Raw genomic sequence first — 22,987 nt, forward strand, 5'->3', positions numbered from 1 at the left:
CTTGCTCAAGGGCACATCGATTACTTTTTCATCTATTCGGCTCGGGGATTCGAACCAACGTTTTGGTTACTGGCCCAACGTTCTTTACTGCTAGGCTTTATATACCACTAACATCCAGAGATATGGTATGTTATAACAAACAATCTCCAGACGTCAGTCAGTTAAGATTTACAACAGAATCTAAAACACACTGGATAAAATATACACCAATCAAGCATATCAACAGAAAAAGCAACGCATCTATGTGTCATGTCTCTCAGGATTCCAGCTAAATGACCATTAAACTAAGGGCAAGTTTATAGATGTTGAAGCCATTTGGAAAGACATTAGATTGTTTCTATTTATAATAGCAATAAGGCACCTCACCCCCAAGTATAAACATCAGATGGCGCTGATCTGCTTTCACACACAACCTTTACTTTAACCTCTTATTTTGAGTGTGGTTTAAAACCACCACTAGGAGACAGCAATCAGTTACATAAAGACTGGAAACAAATTATCCGTTTTGCACGTTTTGGTTTTTGCACTACACAGCTTATTCAAATAACCAACGCATCATCAAGCTTTGATTATTTGAATCAGCTGTGTAGTGTTAGGACAAAAAAACAAAACGTGCCCCCAAGGGGGACCCCAGGACCGTGTTTGGGGAACCCTGAAGTAGGATACAAGGAGAGCCCACCGAACATCAGAACAAGTTATCTGGAGGGTTAATCTTGGATCAAAAGTTAAGATGTTGAAGTCCATAGTCCATTGCTGTGCCTATTCTGCCTATTTACATAATTTCATCACAATTTTTCAATGATATACATTTCCGCAGCATATTCTTCAATACATCCATATCTGTCTCTGTCCTAAAACTGAAAAGAACTGCAGGTAGCCAGCCGTTATTACGAGCAAAAGTATTGGTTGCTCCTGTCTATTCATAACCAATAAGCGCAGTGTTGCTATGCCTTATCGCTGTATTGGTTGGCGGACACGGCTGTCAATTTGTCTCCAGCCGAAGTACAATGTGGTTCTGTGTAATTACGTCAAACTCGGCCTGGGAACCGCGCGCTTAAAAACATTGCGTCTGCACGATTGTCAGGGCTGGATAGGACATTTACCTCGAAAGAAATGCAAAGAAGGATATAGGTTTGGCTTTGCTACGAGGAAAACGAGGAGGCGCGATTTTTTTAAGTGATCAACATATTTTTCATATATTCAAAGGTAAATCCTTGCATATATATATATATATATATATATAAATATATATATATATATATAAATGGTTGAATATGCTGTTTTAATTGAATTGCCCATTGTAGTTCAGAATGTTGCAAGCTGGTTGTTTATGTTGCGGGCCTGGATGGGATGGCGAGGTCTGCAGTGGAGCTGGTTGTTATTATTATTACACGTTACGCGTGGCCTGATCCTGCGCCACCAGCAGCCGCAGGCAGAAATACGATATGAGAACATCGAGTGCGTGAACATAATCCTGCCTGCTGACAATATCATCATATGCATTGGTGTAGCGCAAGGTATATTTGCAGTTATATAGCTAATCTCATGCTATTTTACACATTTTGGCATGAGGCTGAGAAAATTGTGCTGTTTTAGAGCTAATTTCCAGCTAGTCTATACATTTTTCCATGAGGCTGAGAGACAATGTTGAACTTTTAAAACTAATTTCATGTCATTCAACAAAAAAAATCATGCTATCTGGGGGACCAGACCTCAGGTGGGATCCCAACCCTGGGTCTGCGGCGGTGTGTGCTATGCCAGTGAACATGTCTACGTCATGTTTATTATGGCTTCTGTGTTGGGTGTTGAATCGCCTGGAGCCTAATCCTCTAGTTGACCGTTGTCAAATTATTTATTTGCATGTCTCCTATAGACAACTGGCGCTAATAGACACGTGTTGCCTTAACATAGCACTTCAACTCCTCTATAGGACTGTTCAAAGTGTGACGCTAAAAGGCAATGCTGAGTAAATACTTTTTCTGCATCATATAATGTAAAGACAGATGTTGTCTCAAATAATGACATGTTACTCTACACCCAAGACATAATTTTGGATCATATAACACACTCATGAACAAGGTGTGTATGTGCCTACACGGATGTGTGTATGTTGAATCAACTTCCTTGCATTGCCAAACCGAGGCATCCCCACCAACTGTGGTGGCTAAAGGTCTGCCCTATATACAGTGATCCAGGCAGCCACTGTCTCTGACCAGATTCATATGTGTAAATACACAAGCCCCCCAATCAGACACACACACACACGTGACACCTGGACACATGATCAGATAAGAGGATTTGAGATTCAGTCTGTTGCTGTCAGTGATGTAACGCATCACTATCACTATGCTGTCTGTTGCCACAATGAGAGAGAGAGAGGAAACTACATAAAGCCTCCTGTTGGAGCTGTGTGCTATGAAGGACAGCTAGAGTCCCAAACACAAGGACGCATGCTCCCCAGTCCGTCCATCCATCCGTCTCGCTCTCTTTCTCTCTGTCCCCTGGCTGCTATCACTATCATCGTCCCTCTCTGTTCGACCGAGCGACCGCAGCAGCAGCTCCTCTCCGGTTACGTAAGCAAGGTTGTTGTTTTTATACCAGCGAGGACCTTTTGGCTGGTAAGTGATGTGGCATGTAGTGTGGCACCCAGACTATACCAATACCAGACAGCTCAGAACATCAGCCTTCAGGGGCGAGGCTGAGGGGCAGACAGAAACAGGAGAAGGTGATGGTGATGTGTCAGAAAAACACGGCAGCAGTTTTTGCAAGCTCAGATAGCATTGGCGGATCCCATCCCTGTTATCTTTGGATAATTATTTGACCGGGACAGAATTTGTCAGGGTTAGTCTTTGGATTTATTCTTAGCTGTCTTAGATTTTCTTCTGTGACATGAAACAAAGAGGCTTTGGTGCAAAGCAGGGTAGAGCCTCCGCTTGCTGTGTTGTTGTTGTTGTAGTGGATGCATTTAGTCTACAAACAAATGCTGGGTCTTGAACGAGATCCTTTTCTAGATGAGCGCATCAAAAGATGATCTGGTTTATGAAAATGAATGGAGGATTCTTCAAAGTGTCAGTCAGCCTCTCACCTAAGAAACTACCGGTGCAACACATGTTGAGTTGAACTATAAAATGTTAGATACAAGTGACTATATTCACCTGCTATTTCTATATCTGTTACTCTCTTTCTGTGCATATGTCACATGGAGATGTAATTAAGCAATAAGGCCAGAGGAGGTGTGGTATATGACCAATAGACCACGGCTAAGGGCTGTATCCAGGCACTCCGCGTTGCATCGTGCTTAAGAACAGCCCTTAGCCGTGGTATATTGGCCATATATCACAAACCCTTGAGGTGTCTTATTGCTATTATAAACTGGTTACCAACGTAATTAGAGTAGTAAAAATAAATGTTTTGTCATACCCGTGGTATGCGGTCTGATATACCACGGCTGTCAGCCAATCAGCATTCAGGCCTTGAATCACCCCGTTTATAATATCTCTTATAACTGAGAGACCTGGCCAAATTATTTTCCATATCTGAGTCGAGGGTGGAAAATCATTACTAATGGAGGTGATTTGGAAGGCTAATGTGATTTGTGCAGACAAGGCGTCTCCGTTTGTAATGCACATGAAACTCCGCTCTCATTTCATCTCTCAAGTAACTGACATGCATTGGAAAAGCTTGGGAATGGATCCTTTGGAAGGAAAGTGGGAAAGTGAGTCAGAAGGCAGTGACATAAGGCATCTCTTTCACAATACTTGATTTCCCCAAATCAACATATATCAACTCTGCTGTGTAAGTGTGTGTTTCTATGTGGGTGAGGCATGCTTGTGTGATATCCCCATGAGACAGAAATAGACCTAGGTAATCTAACCACCCGTTAGAGAGTGTGGTTGACTCGTCATCCATTAGCCACAGAACATATTGGATTCATAGAGTACATCACTGCTTTGACAGTTAACTGTAACTAAACACATCAGATCTGTATTTAGCTCCATATTTCAAGATTATGTCAGGACAGGCCTTGAACCTGCCAGATAACAGATATACATGTCTCTAACCAAGGCTGTTTGACTAGATGAACCTCATTGCCCCCTCATTGCAATCTCATTTACTGCAAGGTTGGGGTCAAGTTCCCATTCCAATATTCCTTAATGCGTTTCAAGGAGGTAAATGTGGAATTGGAATTAAGTTTACTTCCTCAATTGACTGAATTGAAAGGGAATTGACCACAACCCTGGTTTAGAGTAACACCCTGTTCCTAATTGGAGTCTATGGAGATTGTGGTGATTACTTAGATATGTGCTAAACTCTGCTTTAGTCTTATCCTCACATGTTTGTCCTAAAATGACAGGGAGAAAGGAAAGACTTTGGGGTTAAAGTGTGTGTGTGCAAGACCCTTTGAGTGGTCTCTTTATGCCCCGGTCCCACACTGATGGCTCAGAGACAGAAGCCTACAGAGAAAACAAGGGCATGTCTTAAAGGCTTATAGCACACAGCCTTTCCCTTACAAGCCTCTTTCTGTTAACAGTCAAGTTAAATTATTTTTAGGCTACTGTGTCTCAGTATAATGATCATGAGATCACAGTCTAATCTTAACTCAGTATAGAATACCTGACATTTTTCATCTATCATAGGCTACATACTGTACACATTCATGCTCCACTGCACAGTAATTTGCCTACTGAACATTAATTCATATGCAGAGAACAAATGGAGGCTAACAGATTTTCGGATCTTACAGTGTGTAAAGATAGACAATGATATGCAGCAATATATATATATATATATATACACAAAAAAAATCCAAGGCACTCAAGTTAAAATCTCTTTATAACCACACATGGATTATCCTGGACCCAGATCTGTTTGTGCTGTGTTGCCAACAACCTACACAGCGATTAGATTAAAAAAACAAGGTTTTGACTATAGACCACCTTCATCAGTGTGTGTCTCCTGTGCTCCGCTTCACCAGGTGTGTGCCTCCCGCCCCGCCCCCCACCACGGCCCTTACCTGTGTGTTGCGGTGCTTCCCCTGCGAGCCTAGCTGGGCCGGCAGCCCTTTCCTGCACCGCCCCCCTACCCCGCCCCACCCGATGGTCAGGATGACACGCTCCAAAACCTTCCAGGCCTACCTGCCCAGCTGCCACCGAACCTACAGCTGCATCCACTGCAGAGCGCACCTGGCCAACCACGACGAGCTCATCTCCAAGGTGAACACTGACTGTTTAACATACCGACCACAACCGTTCATCCCCTAATAACGCTGCTTGCTCTAATAGTGTTTCCCTCAATCTATTCCACATTTCCTTTAAAGAGCCACTGAACACCCCTAAAGGCACATATGTTTTTCTGTTGCTTATTAGAAAAACTAGATTTCAGTCTTGGAGGTGCGTTTCCTGACCGATTCCACGTTTTGGTTAATGATGTTTGTCCCTCATCAGACACTAGACACAGAAGCGTATTTCACTTTCTTCAAAATCCCCAGAATGAATCTAAGATAACTCAATAAATCTGTAATTAAGTTTGACGTTTTTACAGAGGATGTTTAAGTTGATCAATTTTACATCTAACTAAGGTGTTTGGTGCAGTATTTCTCAAGTAAAAAAAATGCGCAACCTGCTGTCTTATGTAAGCAGTCGGAGCTGCTGGGCAGGTCTGTCTCACTGTCTATGCTGCTATTGGATTGAGAGAAATCGCCGCAGCTGTTCACCCCATGTTAGTGGGCAAAAGGACATCATCATTTACCCATTGTGACTCACGGATGTTCTAAACTCCTTTTACACGAGACTTCCTTTATAACCAAAATCATCCTATTTCCACTTTGTAGTCAATTTGGACACTAGAATAACTGTTTCTGACTCATATCGATGCTACATAGGCTGTTTTCAAGGAGGTTTGTTGCTTTTTAAAGGCTGTCACTCTTTGAAGCCCAGCACCTGGGTGGTGCTCATTAGGGCATACAACTGAAAACGTTTTCAAATGTTTTAAAACAGAACATTTGTGTTTCTTGTTTGACAAGTCCAGGTAGACACTCTGTTTTCTTCTGTTTTGTGCCTAATGAACTTGACCCTGATTCTACTAAGCAAGGGTTTGGTGATCAGCTGAATCGGGTATGTAAGGGAAACTCTGCCCTAATGTGCAAGTCATTCCCAAGAGAGCGCATGGGAGAACACGCTACTGTTGGGCTCCAGGGCTTACCAGAAAGACATGTCCATCTCAACATCACCTGTATAAATACTGTCGTTTTTATAGATTCATTTGAACTTTCAGTGCATCGCCCTGTAATAACTAGAAAGGTATTGAGTGCTTGCTGCAGCTGTCTTAAAGCGCTGCTGGCAGACTCCTTCACACTTGGACCAAGTATTACAGCTGATGCTGCACTTTCAGACTGAAAACGAGCGTACTGCGCCTCTGTCGCTCATTTCACCGCCATCTTACTTCTACAGCTTGTGTGTTTGAATATGACTTTTTCCATGTGCTACACTATGTAAAGTAAACCCTCACCTGTACAAAAGCACATGTGTCTGTCAGTCAGTCTTAATTTAAAGGCAAAATCTGGGATATTTCCTGCTGTTCAATGATCATGTCAATGAAGTGGCGGGGCTGAAACAAACTCCAGATTGTGGCTTTAATGCTGACTGCTGAGGATACTCCTCCTCCTTTTTAACCTACTTATCTTCTTTTCCTGTAGTCTTTCCAGGGGAGCCAAGGCAGAGCTTATCTGTTCAACTCAGTGTGAGTATCAGTGTGTCTGCATGTAGTTACAGTACAGCCACGATCCAGTCCTCAGCCCGTGAGCACAATCACAATGAAGATGCTCATTTCTACTGTATGAGCATGGTCCCTATCTAGCTTAGTATGAAGTGCCTTTTGGGTAATATCTAGTGTGTGAGTGGGTGTGTTATGACTCAGTATAGACAGGCAACCTTTACGAATCGAACAGCTTATGAGCTTGCTTTCTCTCTCGCTCTCAGGGTGAACGTGGGGTGCGGGCCGGCGGAAGAGAGGGTGTTGCTCACGGGCCTGCATGCTGTGGCAGATATCTACTGTGAGAACTGCAAGACAACTCTGGGTTGGAAATATGTGAGTGTAAGAGTGTTTACGTGTCAGGGGAGGTTAGAACTGCATCTAGAGTTAGAGAAGATAGGCACATTATTACCTTCATTAGTAATAGCTTTATTAGCATATTAGATCGTTGTAGGATTGAAACGCTGTGAACTAATAAAGGTTTTGGAACAATTGAGTGTGCATGTTATGGTATTGACATAGATGAGTTCTGGTCTTAATTTTTTGACTATTTTGGGCCCATTATTCCTACCTTAAGTGTAACATTACAGTACATAGGCTGACTCAGTAAAGGGATTCCTTGCTGTTTCAATCTTGATCTGAGGGGCATATTTCTCATGATGTAGGCCTATATATTTTCCAAGAACTCAACCAACTTGACCTCCTTCTCCTAGTTCAGAGATGGTGGCCATTCATGATGGACAAGAGCTGGGCTGTCCACACTGAGATAACTGTAGTGATTCAAGACCAGTTTGACCAGTAACAAGAACAACTGCTTATCCAATCACAAATTAGACAAAGGGTTAGAATTCATTCAAAATAAAAATCTGTTTTTATGTATCGAGAATAAGTAGGCCCTATATCATGTTGCCTATATACTGTATAATTAAGCAATAAGGCCCGAGGTCGTCTGGTATATGGCCAATATACCATGGCTGAGGACTGTTCTTAGGGACAACGCAAAGCGGAGTGCCTGGACACAGCCCTTAGCCGTGTAATATTGTTCATATACCACAAACCCCCGAGGTGCCTTATTGCTATTATAAACTGGTTACCAATTTAATTCGAGCAGGAAAAACAAATGTTTTGTCATACCCGTGGTATATGGTCTGATATACCACGACTGTCAGCCAATCAGCATTCAGGTTTCAAACCACCCAGTTTATAATGTAGCCTATATACAGTGCATTCAGAAAGTTCAGACACCTTTACTTTTCCCACATTTTGTTACATTACAGCCTTATTCTAAAATTGATGAAATCAATGTTTTTCCTCATCAATCTACACACAAAACCCATTAAATCACAAAGCGAACACGTTTTTAGAAATGTTTGAAAATGTATTACAAATAAAAAATATATACCTTATTTACATAAGTATTCAGACCCTTTGCTATGAGACTCGAAATTGAGCTCAGGTGCATCCTGTTTCCATTGATCAAGCTTTCGATGTTTCTACAGCTTGATGGAAGTCCACCTGTGGTAAATTCAATAGATTGTACATGATTTGGAAAGGCACACACCTGTCTATACAAGGTCCCACAGTTGACAGTGCATGTCAGAGCAATAACCAAGCCATGAGGTCGAAGGAATTGTTCATAGAGCTCCGAGACAGCATTGTGTCAAGGCACAGATCTGGGGAAGGGTGAAGGTCCCCCAGAACACAATGGCCTCCATCATTCTTAAATGTAAGAAGTTTGGAACCACCAAGACTCTTCCAAGAGCTGGCCCCCTGGCCAAACTGAGCAATCGGGGAGAAGGGCCTTGGTCAAGGAAGTGACCAAGAACCCGATGGTCACTCTGATTGAGCTCTGGAGTTATTCTGTGGAGATGGGAGAACCTAACAGAAGAACAACCATCTCTGCAGCACCACCAATCAGGCCTTTATGGTAGTGGCCAGACAGAAGCCACTCCTCAGTAAAAGACACATGACAGCCTGCTTGGAGTTGGCCAAAAGGCCCCTAAAGGACTCTGACCATGAGAAACAATATTCTCTGGTCTGATGAATCCAAGATTGAACTTTCTGGCATGAATGCCAAGCTTCACGTCTGGAGGAAACCTGGAACCATTCCGACAGTGAAGCATGGTGGTGGCAGCATCATGCTGTGGGGATGTTTTCCAGCGGCAGGGACTGGGAGTCTAGTCAGGATCGAGGGAAAGTTGAAGGGAGCAAAGTACAGAGAGATCCTTGATGAAAACATGCTCAGGATCTCAGACTGGTTCGAAGGTTCACCTTCGCCCGAGTCTGAGGTTGTGAATGCTCTGGAGCGGGTTTTCATCAAGGATCTCTCTGTACTTCGCTCCCTTCATCTTTCCCTCGATCCTGACTAGTCTCCCAGTCCCTGCCGCTGGAAAACATCCCCACAGCATTATGCTGCCACCACCATGCTTCACCGTCGGAATGGTTCCAGGTTTCCTCCATTGTAGAATAAGGCTGGAACGTAAAATGTGGAAAAAGTCAAGGGGTCTGAATACTTTCCGAAGGCACTGTGTGTATATATAGACATTACCAGTCAAACTTTGACACACCTACTCATTATTTTTGTACCTTTTTCTACATTGTAGAATAATAGTGAAGACATCAAAACTATGAAATACACATATGGAATAATGTAGTCAAATGTGTTAAACAAATCAAAATATATTTTAGATTCTTCAAAGTAGCCACCCTTTGCCTTGATGACAGCTTTGCACGCTCTTGGCATTCTCTCAACCAGCTTCATGAGGAATGCTTTTCCAACAGTCTTGAAGGAGTTCCCTCATATGCTGAGCACGTGTTGGCTGCTTTTCCTTCACTCTGCGGTTCAACTCATCCCAAACCTTCCCAATTGAGTTGAGGTCGTGTGATTGTGGAGGTCAGGTCATCTGATGCAGCACTCCATCACTCTCCTTCTTGGTCAAATAGCCCTTACACAGACTGGAGGTGTGTTGGGTCATTGTCCTGTTGAAAAACAAATGATAGTCCCACTAAGTGCAAACCAGATGGAATGGCATATCGATGCACAATGCTGTGGTAGCCATGCTGGTTAAGTGTGCCTTTGAATTCTAAATTAATCAGACAGTGTCACCAGCAAAGCACACCCTCACCATCACACCACCTCCATGCTTCACGGTGGGAACCACACATGCAGAGATCATCCGTTCACCTACTCTGCGTCTCACAAAGACACGGAGATTGGAACCAAAATTTGGACTCATCAGACCAAAGGACAGATTTCCACCGGTCTAATGTCCATTGCTCGTGTTTCTTGGCCCAAGCAAGTCTCTTCTTCTTATTGGTGTCCTTTAGTAGTGGTTTCTTTGCAGCAATTTGACCATGAAGGCCTGATTCACGCAGTCTCGTCTGAACTGTTGATGTGTCTGTTACTTGAACTCTGTGAAGCATTTATTTGGGCTGCAATCTGAGGTGTAGTTAACTCTAATGAACTTATCCTCTGCCGCAGAGGAAACTCTGGGTCTTCCTTTCCTGTGGCGGTCCTCATGAGAGCCAGTTTCAACATATCCCTTGATGGTATTTGCGACTGCACTTGAAGATTTCAAAGTTTTCCGGATTGACTGACCTTCATGTCTTAGTAATGAGGGACTGTTGTTTCTCTTTGCTTATTTGAGCTGTTCTTGCCATAATATGGACTTGGTCTTTTACCAAATACGGCTATCCTCTGTATACACCCCTACCTTGTTACAACACAACTGATTGGCTCAAACGCATTAAGAAGGAAGGAAATTCCACAAATTAACTTTTAACATGGCATATCTGTTAATTGAAATGCATTCCAGGTGACTACCTCATGAAGCTGGTTGATAGAAGGCCAAGAATGTGCAAAGCTGTCAAAGGCAAAGGGTGGCCCCCTTGAATAATCAAAAATATATTTTGATTTGTTTTTATGCTTTTTTTTTTTGTTACTACATGAATCCATGTGTTATTTCATAATTGTGATGTCTTCTCTATTATTCTACAATGTAGAAAATAGTAAAAATAAAGAAAACCCCTTGAATGAGTAGGTGTCTAAACTTTTGACTGGTTTTGTGTGTGTGTGTGTGTGTGTGTGTGTGTAATAAATAAATGTATAAACTAAGCAAAAAAAGAAACGTCCCTTTTTCAGGACCCTGTTTTTCAAAGATAATTCGTAAAAATAACTTCACAGACCGTCATTGTAAAGGGTTTAAACACTGTTTCTCATGCTTGTTCAATGAACCATAAACAATTAATGAACATGCACCTGTGGAACAGTCGTTAAAACACTAACCGCTTACAGACGGTAGGCAATTAAGGTCACAGTTATGAAAACTTAGGACACTAAAGAGGCCTTTCTACTGACTCTGAAAAACACCAAAGAAAGATGCCCAGGGTTTCTGCTCATCTGCGTGAACGTGCTTTACGCATGCTGCAAGGAGGCATTAAATTGCAATGTCCGTACTGTGAGATGCCTAAGGCAGCGCTACAGGGAGACAGGACGGACAGCTGATCGTCCTCGCAGTGACAGACCACGTGTAACAACACCTGCACAGGATCGGTACATCCAAACATCACACCTGCGGGACAGGTACAGGATGGCAACAACAACTGCCCGAGTTACACCAGGAACGCACAATCCCTCCATCAGTGCTCAGACTGTCCGCAATAGGCGGAGAGAGGCTGGACTGCGGGCTTGTAGGCCTGTTGTAAGGCAGGTCCTTACCAGACATCACCGGCAACAACTTCGCCTATGGGGACAAACCCACCGTCGCTGGACCAGACAGGACTGGCAAAAAGTGCTCTTCACTGACGAGTTGCCGTTTTGTCTCACCAGGGGTGATGGTCGGATTCGCGTTTATCGTCGAAGGCATGAGCGTTACACCGAGGCCTGTACTCTGGAGCAGGATCGATTTGGAGGTGGAGGGTCCGTCATGGTCTGGAACGGTGTGTCACAGCATCATCGGACTTAGCTTGTTGTCATTGCAGGCAATCTCAACGCTGTGCGTTACAGGGAAGACATCTTCCTCCCTCATGTGGTACCCTTCCTGCAGGCTCATCCTGACATGATCCTCCAGCACGACAATGCCACCAGCCATACTGCTCGTTCTGTGCGTGATTTCCTGCCAGACAGGAATGTCAGTGTTCTGCCATGGCCAGCGAAGAGCCCGGCTCTCAATACCATTGAGCACATCTGGGACCTGTTGGATCGGAGGGTGAGGGCTAGGGCCATTCCCCCAGAAATGTCCAGGAACTTGCAGGTGCCTTGGTAGAAGAGTGGGCTAACATCTCACATCTCACAAATCTGGTGCAGTCCATGAGGAGGAGATGCTCTGCAGTACTTAGTATATGCTGTGGCCACCAGCTTCATTGACTGTTACTACAGTTTATGCCTCAGTTGTTGAATCTTATGTTCATACAAATATTTACACGTTAACTTTGCTGAAAATAAACGCAGTTGACAGTGAGAGGACATTATTTTGTTGAATATGTGTGTATGTGTATATATAATACACATACTCAGCAAAGAAAATGTCCTCACGTTTATATATATATATATACATAAATACGGTTGAAGTCGGAAGTTTACATACACCTTAGCCAAATACATTTAAACTCAGTTTTTCACAATTCCTGACTTTTAATCCTAGTAACAATTCCCTGTCTTAGGTCAGTTAGGATCACCACTTTATTTTAAGAATGTGAAATGTCAGAATAATAGTAGAGAGTGATTTATTTCAGCTTTTATTTCTTCCATCACATTCCCAGTGGGTCAGAAGTTTACATACACTCAATTAGTATTTGGTAGAATTGCCTTAAATCATTTAAACTTGGGTCAAACGTTTCGGGTAGCCTTCCACAAGCTTCCCACAATAAGTTGGGTGAATTTTGTCCCATTCCTCCTGACAGAGCTGGTGTTACTGAGTCAGGTTTGTAGGCCTCCTTGCTCGCACATGCTTTTTCAGTTCTGCTCACAAATTTTCTACAGGATTGAGGTCAGGGCTTTGTGATGTCCACTCCAATACCTTGACTTTGTTGTCCTTAAGCTGTTTTGCCACAACTTTGGAAGTATGCTTGAGGTCATTGCCCATTTGAAAGACCCATTTGCGACCAAGCTTTAACTTCCTGACTGATGTCTTGAGATGTTGCTTCAATATATCCACATAATTTTCCTTCTTCATGAAGCCATCTATTTTGTGAAGTGCACCAGTCCCTCCTGCAGCAAAGCACCCCCACAACATGATGCTGCCACCCCCGTGCTTCACGGTTGCGATGGTGTTCTTCAGCTTGCAAGCGTCCCCCTTTTTCCTCCAAACATAACGATGGTCATTATGGCCAAACAGTTCTATTTTTGTTTCATCAGACCAGAGGACATTTCTCCAAAAAGTAAGATCTTTGTCCCCATGTGCCATTTGCAAACCGTAGTCTGGCTTTTTATGGCGGTTTTGGAGCAGTGGCTTCTTCCTTGGTGAGGTGCCTTTCAGGTTATGTCGATTATAGGACTCGTTTTACTGTGAATATAGATACTTTTGTACCCGTTTCCTCCAGCATCGTCACAAGGTCCTTTGCTGTTGTTCTGGGATTGATTTGCACTTTTCGCACCAAAGTACGTTCATCTCTAAGAGACTAAACGCGTCTCCTTTCCAAGCGGTATGACGGCTGCGTGGTCCCATGGTGTTTATACTTGTGTGCTATTGTTTGTACAGATGAATGTGGTACCTTCAAGCATTTGGAAATTTCTCCCAAGGATGAACCAGACATGTGGAGGTCTAAAATTTTTGAGTTCTTGGCTGATTTCTTTTGATTTTCCCACGATGTCAAGCGAAGAGGCACTGAGTTTGAAGGTAGGCCTGAGTTTGAAGGTACACCTCCAATTGACTCACATTATGTCAATTAGCCTATCAGAAGCTTCTAAAGCCATGACATAATTTACAGGAATTTTCCAAGCTGTTTAAAGGCACAGTCAACTTAGTGTATGTAAACGTCTGACCCACTGGAATTGTGATACAGTGAATTAGAAGTGAAATAATCTGTCTGTAAACAATTGTTGGAAAAATGACTTGTGTCATGCATAAAGTAGGACTTGCTAAAACTATAGTTTGTTATCAAGAAATTTGTGGAGTAGTTGAAAAACGAGTTTTAATGACTCCAACCTAAGTGTATGTAAACTTCCAACTGTATATATATATATATATATATATATATATATATATATATATATATATATATATATATATGCATTCAGACATTGCATTTTTGTCTGTTTATCATTGGAATGTGATACAAAACGAGGCAATGGTGTGCTTTAGGACCATGCGGATGCCTCTGAGCGATCAGGTGGGCTGTTTGGAGTGTTTTTCCAACTGGATAAAAAAAAGTTCTGTCCCCCCCACTTCTAAAACCAGTTGCTCCCCTGTGTATATATATTTTAGTAATAGATGTAGACAGCTTTATATTTGCACTGAAATATAATTGTGCCTCCATGTTCAGTGCTTAGTAAAGGTGGTATTTCTAGCAGCAGGTCAATGTGGAACACACAGCTGCTCCACATACCAGCTGTCCCGTTTATCAGCATGGCTTTATGCCCGGTAGTCACTGCCACTTCCCCCCTCAGAACACTATGTGTGTGTGGGGTGGGGGGGTTGTTATGACTCACACACATACCTCACACGTCTGTCCAGATATAACGAAACGTGGGGTGAGGCCATTCATATTCCTGACACGGTTGTTTGTACACCGTCGTCGAGTTCCAGAACGTGAAACCTGATAATGTCTCTCTGCTTGAATAGGAAAGACTAAACAGGATATTGAGATGTACAGTAAAAACACATTTGATTACATTTGTAATCTGCAGTGGTCTACAGCACTCCTTGCAATGCTCCATTATATGACGTGGTTCAGTTAGGTTGGAGGTGAAATCAGAGGACAGTGTTTTCAGTGGCAATGAGTGTGAAATTTCTCATCCTGGAAAAGCCTAATCTTCTCTCCCCCTTCCCTCTCTCCCCTTTCCCTACATCTCTCCCTCCTTCTCTCTCCCCTTTCCCTCACCCTGTCTCTTCCCCCACCCTGACACTCCAATACAGGAGCATGCCTTTGAGAGCAGTCAGAAGTACAAGGAGGGCAAGTTCATCATCGAGCTGGCCCACATGATCAAGGACAATGGCTGGGACTGAAAGACGAAGCGCCGTCCGTGACTCGGTTCGGGGTTGAATGGGGGTGGATGGGAGGGAAGGGGGTGAGTGTGCGACTTTGATTTACCATGGACCTCTATCCTCCCCTCCTGATGACACACCAGCAGCCTCCAGGGTGGAGGTTGTAGGGGAGTGTGTGTGTGGCTGTAGTAGCAGCCTGACCTGCCCCTCTGGGTTCTGTGTGTGTCTGGACTGGAGGAGGATGTCATTGGGGATGGATGGACACCACCAGACACACGCACAATGGCAAGCAAACACACACACGTGCACACACACACACACACAAACAAACATGCATGTCCCAGACCAACATCCCAGCCTGATGTGTAGCTCTTCAGATGGAGAGCCAGGCCAAGGCCAGTGTTGTTGTGTTACTATCTATGTTAGGGCTGGCTGGCCTGCAGTGTGAGGAGGGACCAGGCCCTGGCAGGGTCAGTAGCCTTGGGTTAAAGAGCTGATGGGAGCTCTCGTCTGTATGTGAATGAGATGGCCTAAGATGATTATCCCCAAATCCAGCTGATCTGATCCACCAAAGGCCGTGCCAGCTGGTACAGTGATGAGGCCTCTGGGGGCTGGGTGAGGGAAGGGTTAAGGGGAGGAGGGTCAGGGAGAGGGCAGGTCCTGGATTCTAGTCCACCCTGGTTGTGAGGTTGTAGTAGCAGCTGGTTGCACAGCTGTGTGATCCACTCTAGGTTTCAGCGGCAGCAGTTGTTGTTGTGAGAGTCAGGAAGATAGGGAGTGTGAAGGATTTAAGTCTAAACTCTGAGAAGAATCTGCTCAGTCAGTGTTTCGGCTTTCTCCATCATCCGTAGATGCCTGAAATCATGTCTTGCGATGTTTGGATCCTTCATGTGTTATGTCTGATGTAAGTCAGGATACATCTACCATCACCACTTTGGATTAAATTGAACATCTTTGACTTTTGAAGCTCTGACTTGAACAGGCTTGGAGATTGGTTCTAGTGTTTTGGCCACTGAAGCAGTTAGGATGTGGAGGCCTTTAGGAGATGCTCTTATGACATTCTGAAAGGTTGATGTTCTGAAGCTTTCTTTCAGTCTGGGATGACCATAGCAGTTCATAGATTGTTACACACACTAATTTACTACCTGGCCCTCACTTAAAACACTGAACAGCAAAGCTGTACAGTAGACCTGTAGATTTTCTGAACAGAAGCCAACTAAGCAACACAACTAATCAAACTAATCTCCATGGTATCCACGGCAACTGACTGGCAGTCGAGACTTCCAATCAGAGGCTGTAGACGTCCCTAGCACAACCAAAGAACCCACCCATCTACCATAAATTGACCAAACACATATATATATATAAAAAATGTGTTTTGCTTGGGTCAAAATGTTGCCAACCGTGGGGTTGAGAATTGTTGTTAAAAGCCAAGGTTATGGATAGCCTTTCTCTTTTTGTGATATAATGCATTATGTTTTTGTAAATGATAGATCTTAATATACAGTGCCTTCGGGAAAGTATTCAGACCCCTTGACTTTTTCCATGTTTTGTTAGGTTCCAGCCTTATTCTAAAATGGATTACATTGATGGGGGGGGGGGGGGGTAAGGACAATCTACACACAATATCCCATAATGACAAAGCAAAAACGGGTTTTTAGAAATTGTTGCTAATTTATTTAAAATTAAATTTTACATAATTATTCAGACCCTTTACTCAGTACTTTGTTGAAGCACCTTTTGGCAGGGATTACAGCCTCAAGTCTCCTTGGGTATGACGCTACAAGCTTGGCACACATGTATTTGGGGAGTTAATCTCATTATTCTCTGCAGATCTTTCAAGCTCTGTCAGGTTAGATGGGGAGCGTTGCTATCCAGAGATGTTCGATCAGGTTTAATTCCAGGCTCTGGCTGGGCCACTCAAGGACATTCAGAGACTTGTCCCGAAGCCACTCCTGCGTTGTCTTGGCTGTGTGCTTAGGGTCGTTGTCCTGTTGGATGGTGAACCTTTGCCCCAGTCTGGAGGTCCTGAGCACTCTGGAGCAGGTTTTCATCAAGGATCTCTCTGTACTTTGCTCCGTTCAGCTTTGCCTCGACCCTAACTAGTCTCCCGCTGAAAAACATGGCCACAGCATGATTCTGCCACCACCATGCTTCACCGTAGGGATTGTGCCAGGTTTCATCGGACCAGAGAATCTTGTTTCTCATGGTTTGAGAATCTTTTGGTGCCTTTTGGCAAACTCCAAGCGGGCTGTCATGTGCCTTTTACTGAGGAGTGGCTTCCATCTGGCCACTCTACCATAAAGGCCTGATTGGTGGAGTGCTGCAGAGATGGTGGTCCTTCTGGAAAGTTCTCCCATATCCACAGAGGAACTCTGGAGCTCTGTCTGTGACTATCGTGTTCTTGGTCACCTCCCTGACCCAGGCCCTTCTCCCCCGATTGCTCAGTTCGTCTGGGGAGCCAGCTCTAGGAAGAGTCTCGGTGGTTCCAAACTTCTTCCATTTTTAAGAATGATGGAGGCACTGTGTTCTTGGGGACCTTCAATGCTGCAGAAATGTTTTGGTACCCTCGACACAATCCTGTCTCTGAGCTCTATGGACAATTCCTTCGACCTCATGGCTTGGTTTTTATTCTGACATGCACTGTCAATTGTGGGACCTTATACTGTATATAGACAGGTGTGTGCATTTCCAAATCATGTCCAATCAATTGAATTTACCACAGGTGGAGTCCAATCAAGTTGTAGAAACAGCTCAAGGATTATCAATGGAAACAGGATGCTCAATTTCGAGTCTCATAGCAAAGGGTCTGAATACTTATTTATATAAGCTATTTCTGTTTTGTATTTTTTGATAAATTAGCAAAACCCTAACCTTTTTTTGCTTTGTCATTATGGGGTATTGTGTGTAGATTGCTGAGGATTTTTACAAATGTAATCAATTTTAGAATAAGGCTGTAATGTAACAAAATGTGGAAAAAGTCAGGGGGTCTGAATACTATCCGAAGGCACTGCATACATATATTATAATTTATGTAAATCTGACTGTGTTACTAAATGTAAATAGTAATATGTAATGTCTCTTATCTATGATCGTCATATGATTTGGATTCTTGCCATGCTTTCTCTGGTATAGCCCTCGTCGGTTGAACGATATTTACTACTTTTTTACTCTTTGAAAATGTTTCCATTTTAGTGTCTTTTGTAAAAGGAGGAGATATAGGAGTGACAATATCATTGGAACTTGGTCAATTAAAGCATCACCTTGATACCTGTATTGGATGTGTTCTGCGTGCTATGTTGGTCTTTTATATACCACCATATGGTATCAAGTATCAGGGTCCATGTTCCTTCTCTATAGAACAGAATATGATAGTGACATAGAATATGTCACTAAGGACAGATCAGAGCTATATATATATATATACACACTGCTCAACAAAATAAAGGGAACACTAAAATAACACATCCTAGATCTGAATGAATGAAATATTCTTATTAAATACTTTTTTCTTTACATAGTTGAATGTGCTGACAACAAAATCACACAAAAATGATCAATGGAAATCAAATTTATCAACCCATGGAGGTCTGGATTTGGAGTCACACTCAAAATTAAAGTGGAAAACCACACTACAGGCTGATCCAACTTTGATGTAACGTCCTTAAAACAAGTCAAAATGAGGCTCAGTAGTGTGTGTGGCCTCCACGTGCCTGTATGACCTCCCTACAACGCCTGGGCATGCTCCTGATGAGGTGGCGGATGGTCTCCTGAGGGATCTCCTCCCAGACCTGGACTAAAGCATCTGCCAACTCCTGGACAGTCTGTGGTGCAACGTGGCGTTGGTGGATGGAGCGAGACCTGATGTCCCAGATGTGCTCAATTGGATTCAGGTCTGGGGAACGGGCGGGCCAGTCCATAGCATCAATGCCTTCCTCTTGCAGGAACTGCTGACACACTCCAGCCACATGAGGTCTAGCATTGTCTTGCATTAGGAGGAACCCAGGGCCAACCGCACCAGCATATGGTCTCACAAGGGGTCTGAGGATCTCATCTCGGTACCTAATGGCAGTCAGGCTACCTCTGGCGAGCACATGGAGGGCTGTGCGGCCCCCAAAGAAATGCCACCCCACACCATGACTGACCCACCGCCAAACCGGTCATGCTGGAGGATGTTGCAGGCAGCAGAACGTTCTCCACAGCGTCTCCAGACTCTGTCACGTCTGTCACATGTGCTCAGTGTGAACCTGCTTTCATCTGTGAAGAGCACAGGGCGCCAGTGGCGAATTTGCCAATCTTGGTGTTCTCTGGCAAATGCCAAACGTCCTGCACGGTGTTGGGCTGTAAGCACAACCCCCACCTGTGGACGTCGGGCCCTCATACCACCCTCATGGAGTCTGTTTCTGACCGTTTGAGCAGACACATGCACATTTGTGGCCTGCTGGAGGTCATTTTGCAGGGCTCTGGCAGTGCTCCTCCTTGCACAAAGGCGGAGGTAGCGGTCCTGCTGCTGGGTTGTTGCCCTCCTATGGCCTCCTCCACGTCTCCTGATGTACTGGCCTGTCTCCTGGTAGCGCCTCCATGCTCTGGACACTACGCTGACAGACACAGCAAACCTTCTTGCCACAGCTCGCATTGATGTGCCATCCTGGATGAGCTGCACTACCTGAGCCACTTGTGTGGGTTGTAGACTCCGTCTCATGCTACCACTAGAGTGAAAGCACCGCCAGCATTCAAAAGTGACCAAAACATCAGCCAGGAAGCATAGGAACAGAAGTGGTCTGTGGTCACCACCTGCAGAACCACTCCTTTATTGGGGGTGTCTTGCTAATTGCCTATAATTTCCACCTTTTGTCTATTCCATTTGCACAACAGCATGTGAAATTTATTGTCAATCAGTGTTGCTTCCTAAGTGGACAGTTTGATTTCACAGAAGTGTGATTGACTTGGAGTTACATTGTGTTGTTTAAGTGTTCCCTTTATTTTTTTGAGCAGTGTATATACATACAATAGCCTACATCTTGTATATGGCTGTATATATATAGCTCTGGTCTGTCCTTAGCCTATGTCACTATCATATTCTATGCTGATACACTGAACATATACTGTACCAGTCAAAAGTTTGGACACACCTACTCATTTTAGGGTCTTTCTTTATTCTTACTATTTTCTACATTGTAGAATATTTGCGAAGACATCAAAACTATGAAGTAACACATATGGAATCATGTAGTAACTCGAAAAGTGTTAAACAAATCAAAATATATTTTATATTTGAGATTCTTCAAAGTAGCCACCCTTTGCCTTGATGACAGCTTTGCACACTCTTGGCATTATGCGTTATTTCATAGTTTTGATGTCTTCACTATTATTCTACAATGTAGAAAATAGTCAAAATAAAGAAAAACCCTTGAATGAGTAGCTGTGTCCAAACTTTTGACTGGTACTGTATATATGTATATACTTTTTTATCCAGTCGGATAAACACTCCAAACAGCCTACCCAACTGCTCGGAGGTGGCCGCATGGTCCTAAAGCACACTGTTGCCTCGTTTTGTATCACATTCCAATGATAGAACTCCAGGGGACAAAAATGCAATTTCAGAATGTGCGGGCGGAGACATGTCCCCCCCATCCCCAGTGAAAGTTGCACCCCTGGTAGTAGGCAACACAGTACCTTCACGAAGGCTGAGTGATACAGTATGGCTCACATACTTTCATAACAGTTCTGGGCTAATAGCTGATGGGTGCAATTGCTGCCACAGGTTAAACTAAAGCAGCACTTGGGTGAAGCAAATGCCTTGTGCTTCCTTTCTTACTTTATTCATAGTACAAAATAACTCTATCCGTTTGTTTCACAACGCCATATTTATGGCCCATTGGTCTGAGGGTGTAAAGGCCGGGTCCAGACAGACAGACAGTGCACAACACCAGCTCCTACCACCGTGCCACAGCTCTACAAAATAGAGCCTGTGCGGTTACTAAAAGATAGGACCCAATGCAAACACAGCAACATCTGCTGCAATGATCTAAGAGCGAGGCGGACCGGCCGGGCAGCGGAGCCCCTTCTCAGCCTGGCACCAAGCCTCCCCTGGAAACCCATCCACCAGACAAGTTGGAAAGAGAGAGAGAGAGAGAGGATGATAGGAGAGAGAGAGGCGAGGGAGAAGATAGTGAAAGGAGAGGGACAGCGAGGGAGAAGGGAGGGAGGAAAAGCATAGGAGAGGGAGTGAGAAAGGAGGGGATAGGTAAGAGATATACAGAAACAGACAATTTGCAGGTGTGACATCAGCCCACACACTCTCCCCTAAAATCTGTTCCCGTTCCAACTAAAACAGCATGGGTTGAGCTAAAATAATCACATTTGCTTTTGATGACGCTAGAAGTGGTGATGTAGCCAGTCCTCAAGAGCTGCTATAGATAAAGGTGAAGCTGCCATTGTTTTTCCACTATTTATATGTATGTACATATAAATACATTGCTGTAAAGAAACCACTACTAAAGTACACCAATAAGAAGAGACTTGCTTGGGCCAAGAAACACAAGCAATGGACATTAGACCAGTGGATATCTGTCCTTGGTCCGATGAGTCCAAATTTTAGATTTTTGGTTAATTTGGACTCATCAGACCAAAGGACAGATATCCACTGGTCTAATATATATAAATAAATAAGACATGTCCCTCCCACTTCTAAATCCAAAGTTGTACCCCTTTCTACTACACATACTGTACCACCTGATTACAGAAAGAGGATGCACACATCTAAAGAGGTTGAATGAATGATTGGACTTGTTCATTCATATCATTGTGTGATCATCACTTCCCCCGATCATCCCGTCAATCAGCCAGTCTTCTCCGTACAGACCACAGCCGACGCAGAGGGCGAGTTAGGACTCGCTTCCTGACATTTCACTGCTCCTACTGTTTCCCTGCCCCGGCCTGAGGACAGAAACCAACCCACACACTGACTGTCTATAGCAGGGAAAGAAAACACAATGAATGTACTTTACCCTCCTACTTAATTCATTGCCTTGCTCGTTTGAGTCTTCTTTTAACCGTACAAGGCTTCACGACAAACCCACAAGCGTCAAATCATCTTTCTGTGAACAGATTGCGAAACAACACTCAAAACGGTCCTATGCCTGTGACTAGAGCTGTAGCTAGTAACTTTCCCTCTGTTCTTCTTAAAGATGTATGGTTTTCATTGGGAGTTTATAAAAACGAACAGCAACACTGCCTCCCTACTTGTTAAAAGAGTATATTGGTGTGATATCTCACCATAAGGAACTCGGCTAACCTCTAAAAGCTGTCCAGTGTACAGGAGGCACTCCGTCTCAGTCTGTGTTGGTGAAACATCATCGCCCCTGAGAATGCAGCATCATTTGCTGTTTTGTTTGTTTGCTTGCTTTCAAGAACCACAGCCCTTAGAGAGACAGCTCTTTATTTTATTGTCCAGTGACCTCATGTCACTTGACAGTTATTGAAGAGTCTCTTAAAAGAGATACTTCGGGATTTTGGAAATTAATCTACGTCCCCAGAGACAGATGAACTTATGGATACAAATTCTGTGTCTATGTCTGTGTCCAGTATGAAGGAAGTTACCATTGGCTCACGAAACTGCCTCTAACTATGCACAATGACTTTCGTTCAATGTGCAAGGCAAGCGAAAACAATGTAATCAAAAGACCTCCAGTGAGGCAGGCTGGGTTTGATCATAGTTTATTGTTCCTATGGCTGACACCCTTATTCACACAAACATTGAACAGTGATTACATTCACATGGCCTGGCTTCACAATAATGGCTCCTTTTTAGGGCTTTAACCCTGTAAAGGCACACAAAGACTACAGCACCTCCTGGCTCCAAGTAGAGGAAAAGGTCAACTCTACAATAAAGTCTTGTGACGCAGCTAGACAAAAATACTTTTATCTGGTCAGGTCATGTGGTCAGAAAAGAAAAACTCCTGGCCCTGATAACACTCATCCTGTAAATGAGCTAGCATGTGATGGTTAGTTAGACTCCATTTTATATTGGGATTCTGCACGTGCTGTTAAGGGCGTTGTTCTACTGTCATTGTCCAGTTTTCCTCAGTTGG

At 43.7% G+C, this 22,987-nt stretch overlaps 1 protein-coding gene across 3 annotated transcripts; it reads left to right on the top strand.

The window, feature by feature from the left end:
* Nucleotides 1–1,013: 1,013 nt before the first annotated feature.
* On the top strand, nt 1,014–18,170 carry LOC139548554 (protein yippee-like 2). Of its 3 annotated transcripts, none has more exons than XM_071358277.1 (5): nt 1,014–1,206; nt 4,976–5,213; nt 6,695–6,738; nt 6,978–7,086; nt 14,826–18,170. In XM_071358277.1, exons 2-5 carry the CDS (start codon nt 5,097–5,099, stop codon nt 14,913–14,915), a joined length of 360 nt encoding a protein of 119 aa, XP_071214378.1. In that variant the 5' UTR covers nt 1,014–1,206; nt 4,976–5,096; the 3' UTR covers nt 14,916–18,170. The 3 variants fall into 3 exon arrangements, with proteins under 3 accessions (XP_071214378.1, XP_071214380.1, XP_071214381.1); XM_071358279.1 differs by lacking the exon at nt 1,014–1,206 and adding an exon at nt 2,357–2,618; XM_071358280.1 differs by lacking the exon at nt 1,014–1,206 and adding an exon at nt 2,638–2,841.
* Nucleotides 18,171–22,987: the final 4,817 nt, after the last annotated feature.

This window comes from Salvelinus alpinus, chromosome 21, assembly GCF_045679555.1.
Source record: "Salvelinus alpinus chromosome 21, SLU_Salpinus.1, whole genome shotgun sequence".
NCBI lineage: Eukaryota > Metazoa > Chordata > Actinopteri > Salmoniformes > Salmonidae > Salvelinus > Salvelinus alpinus.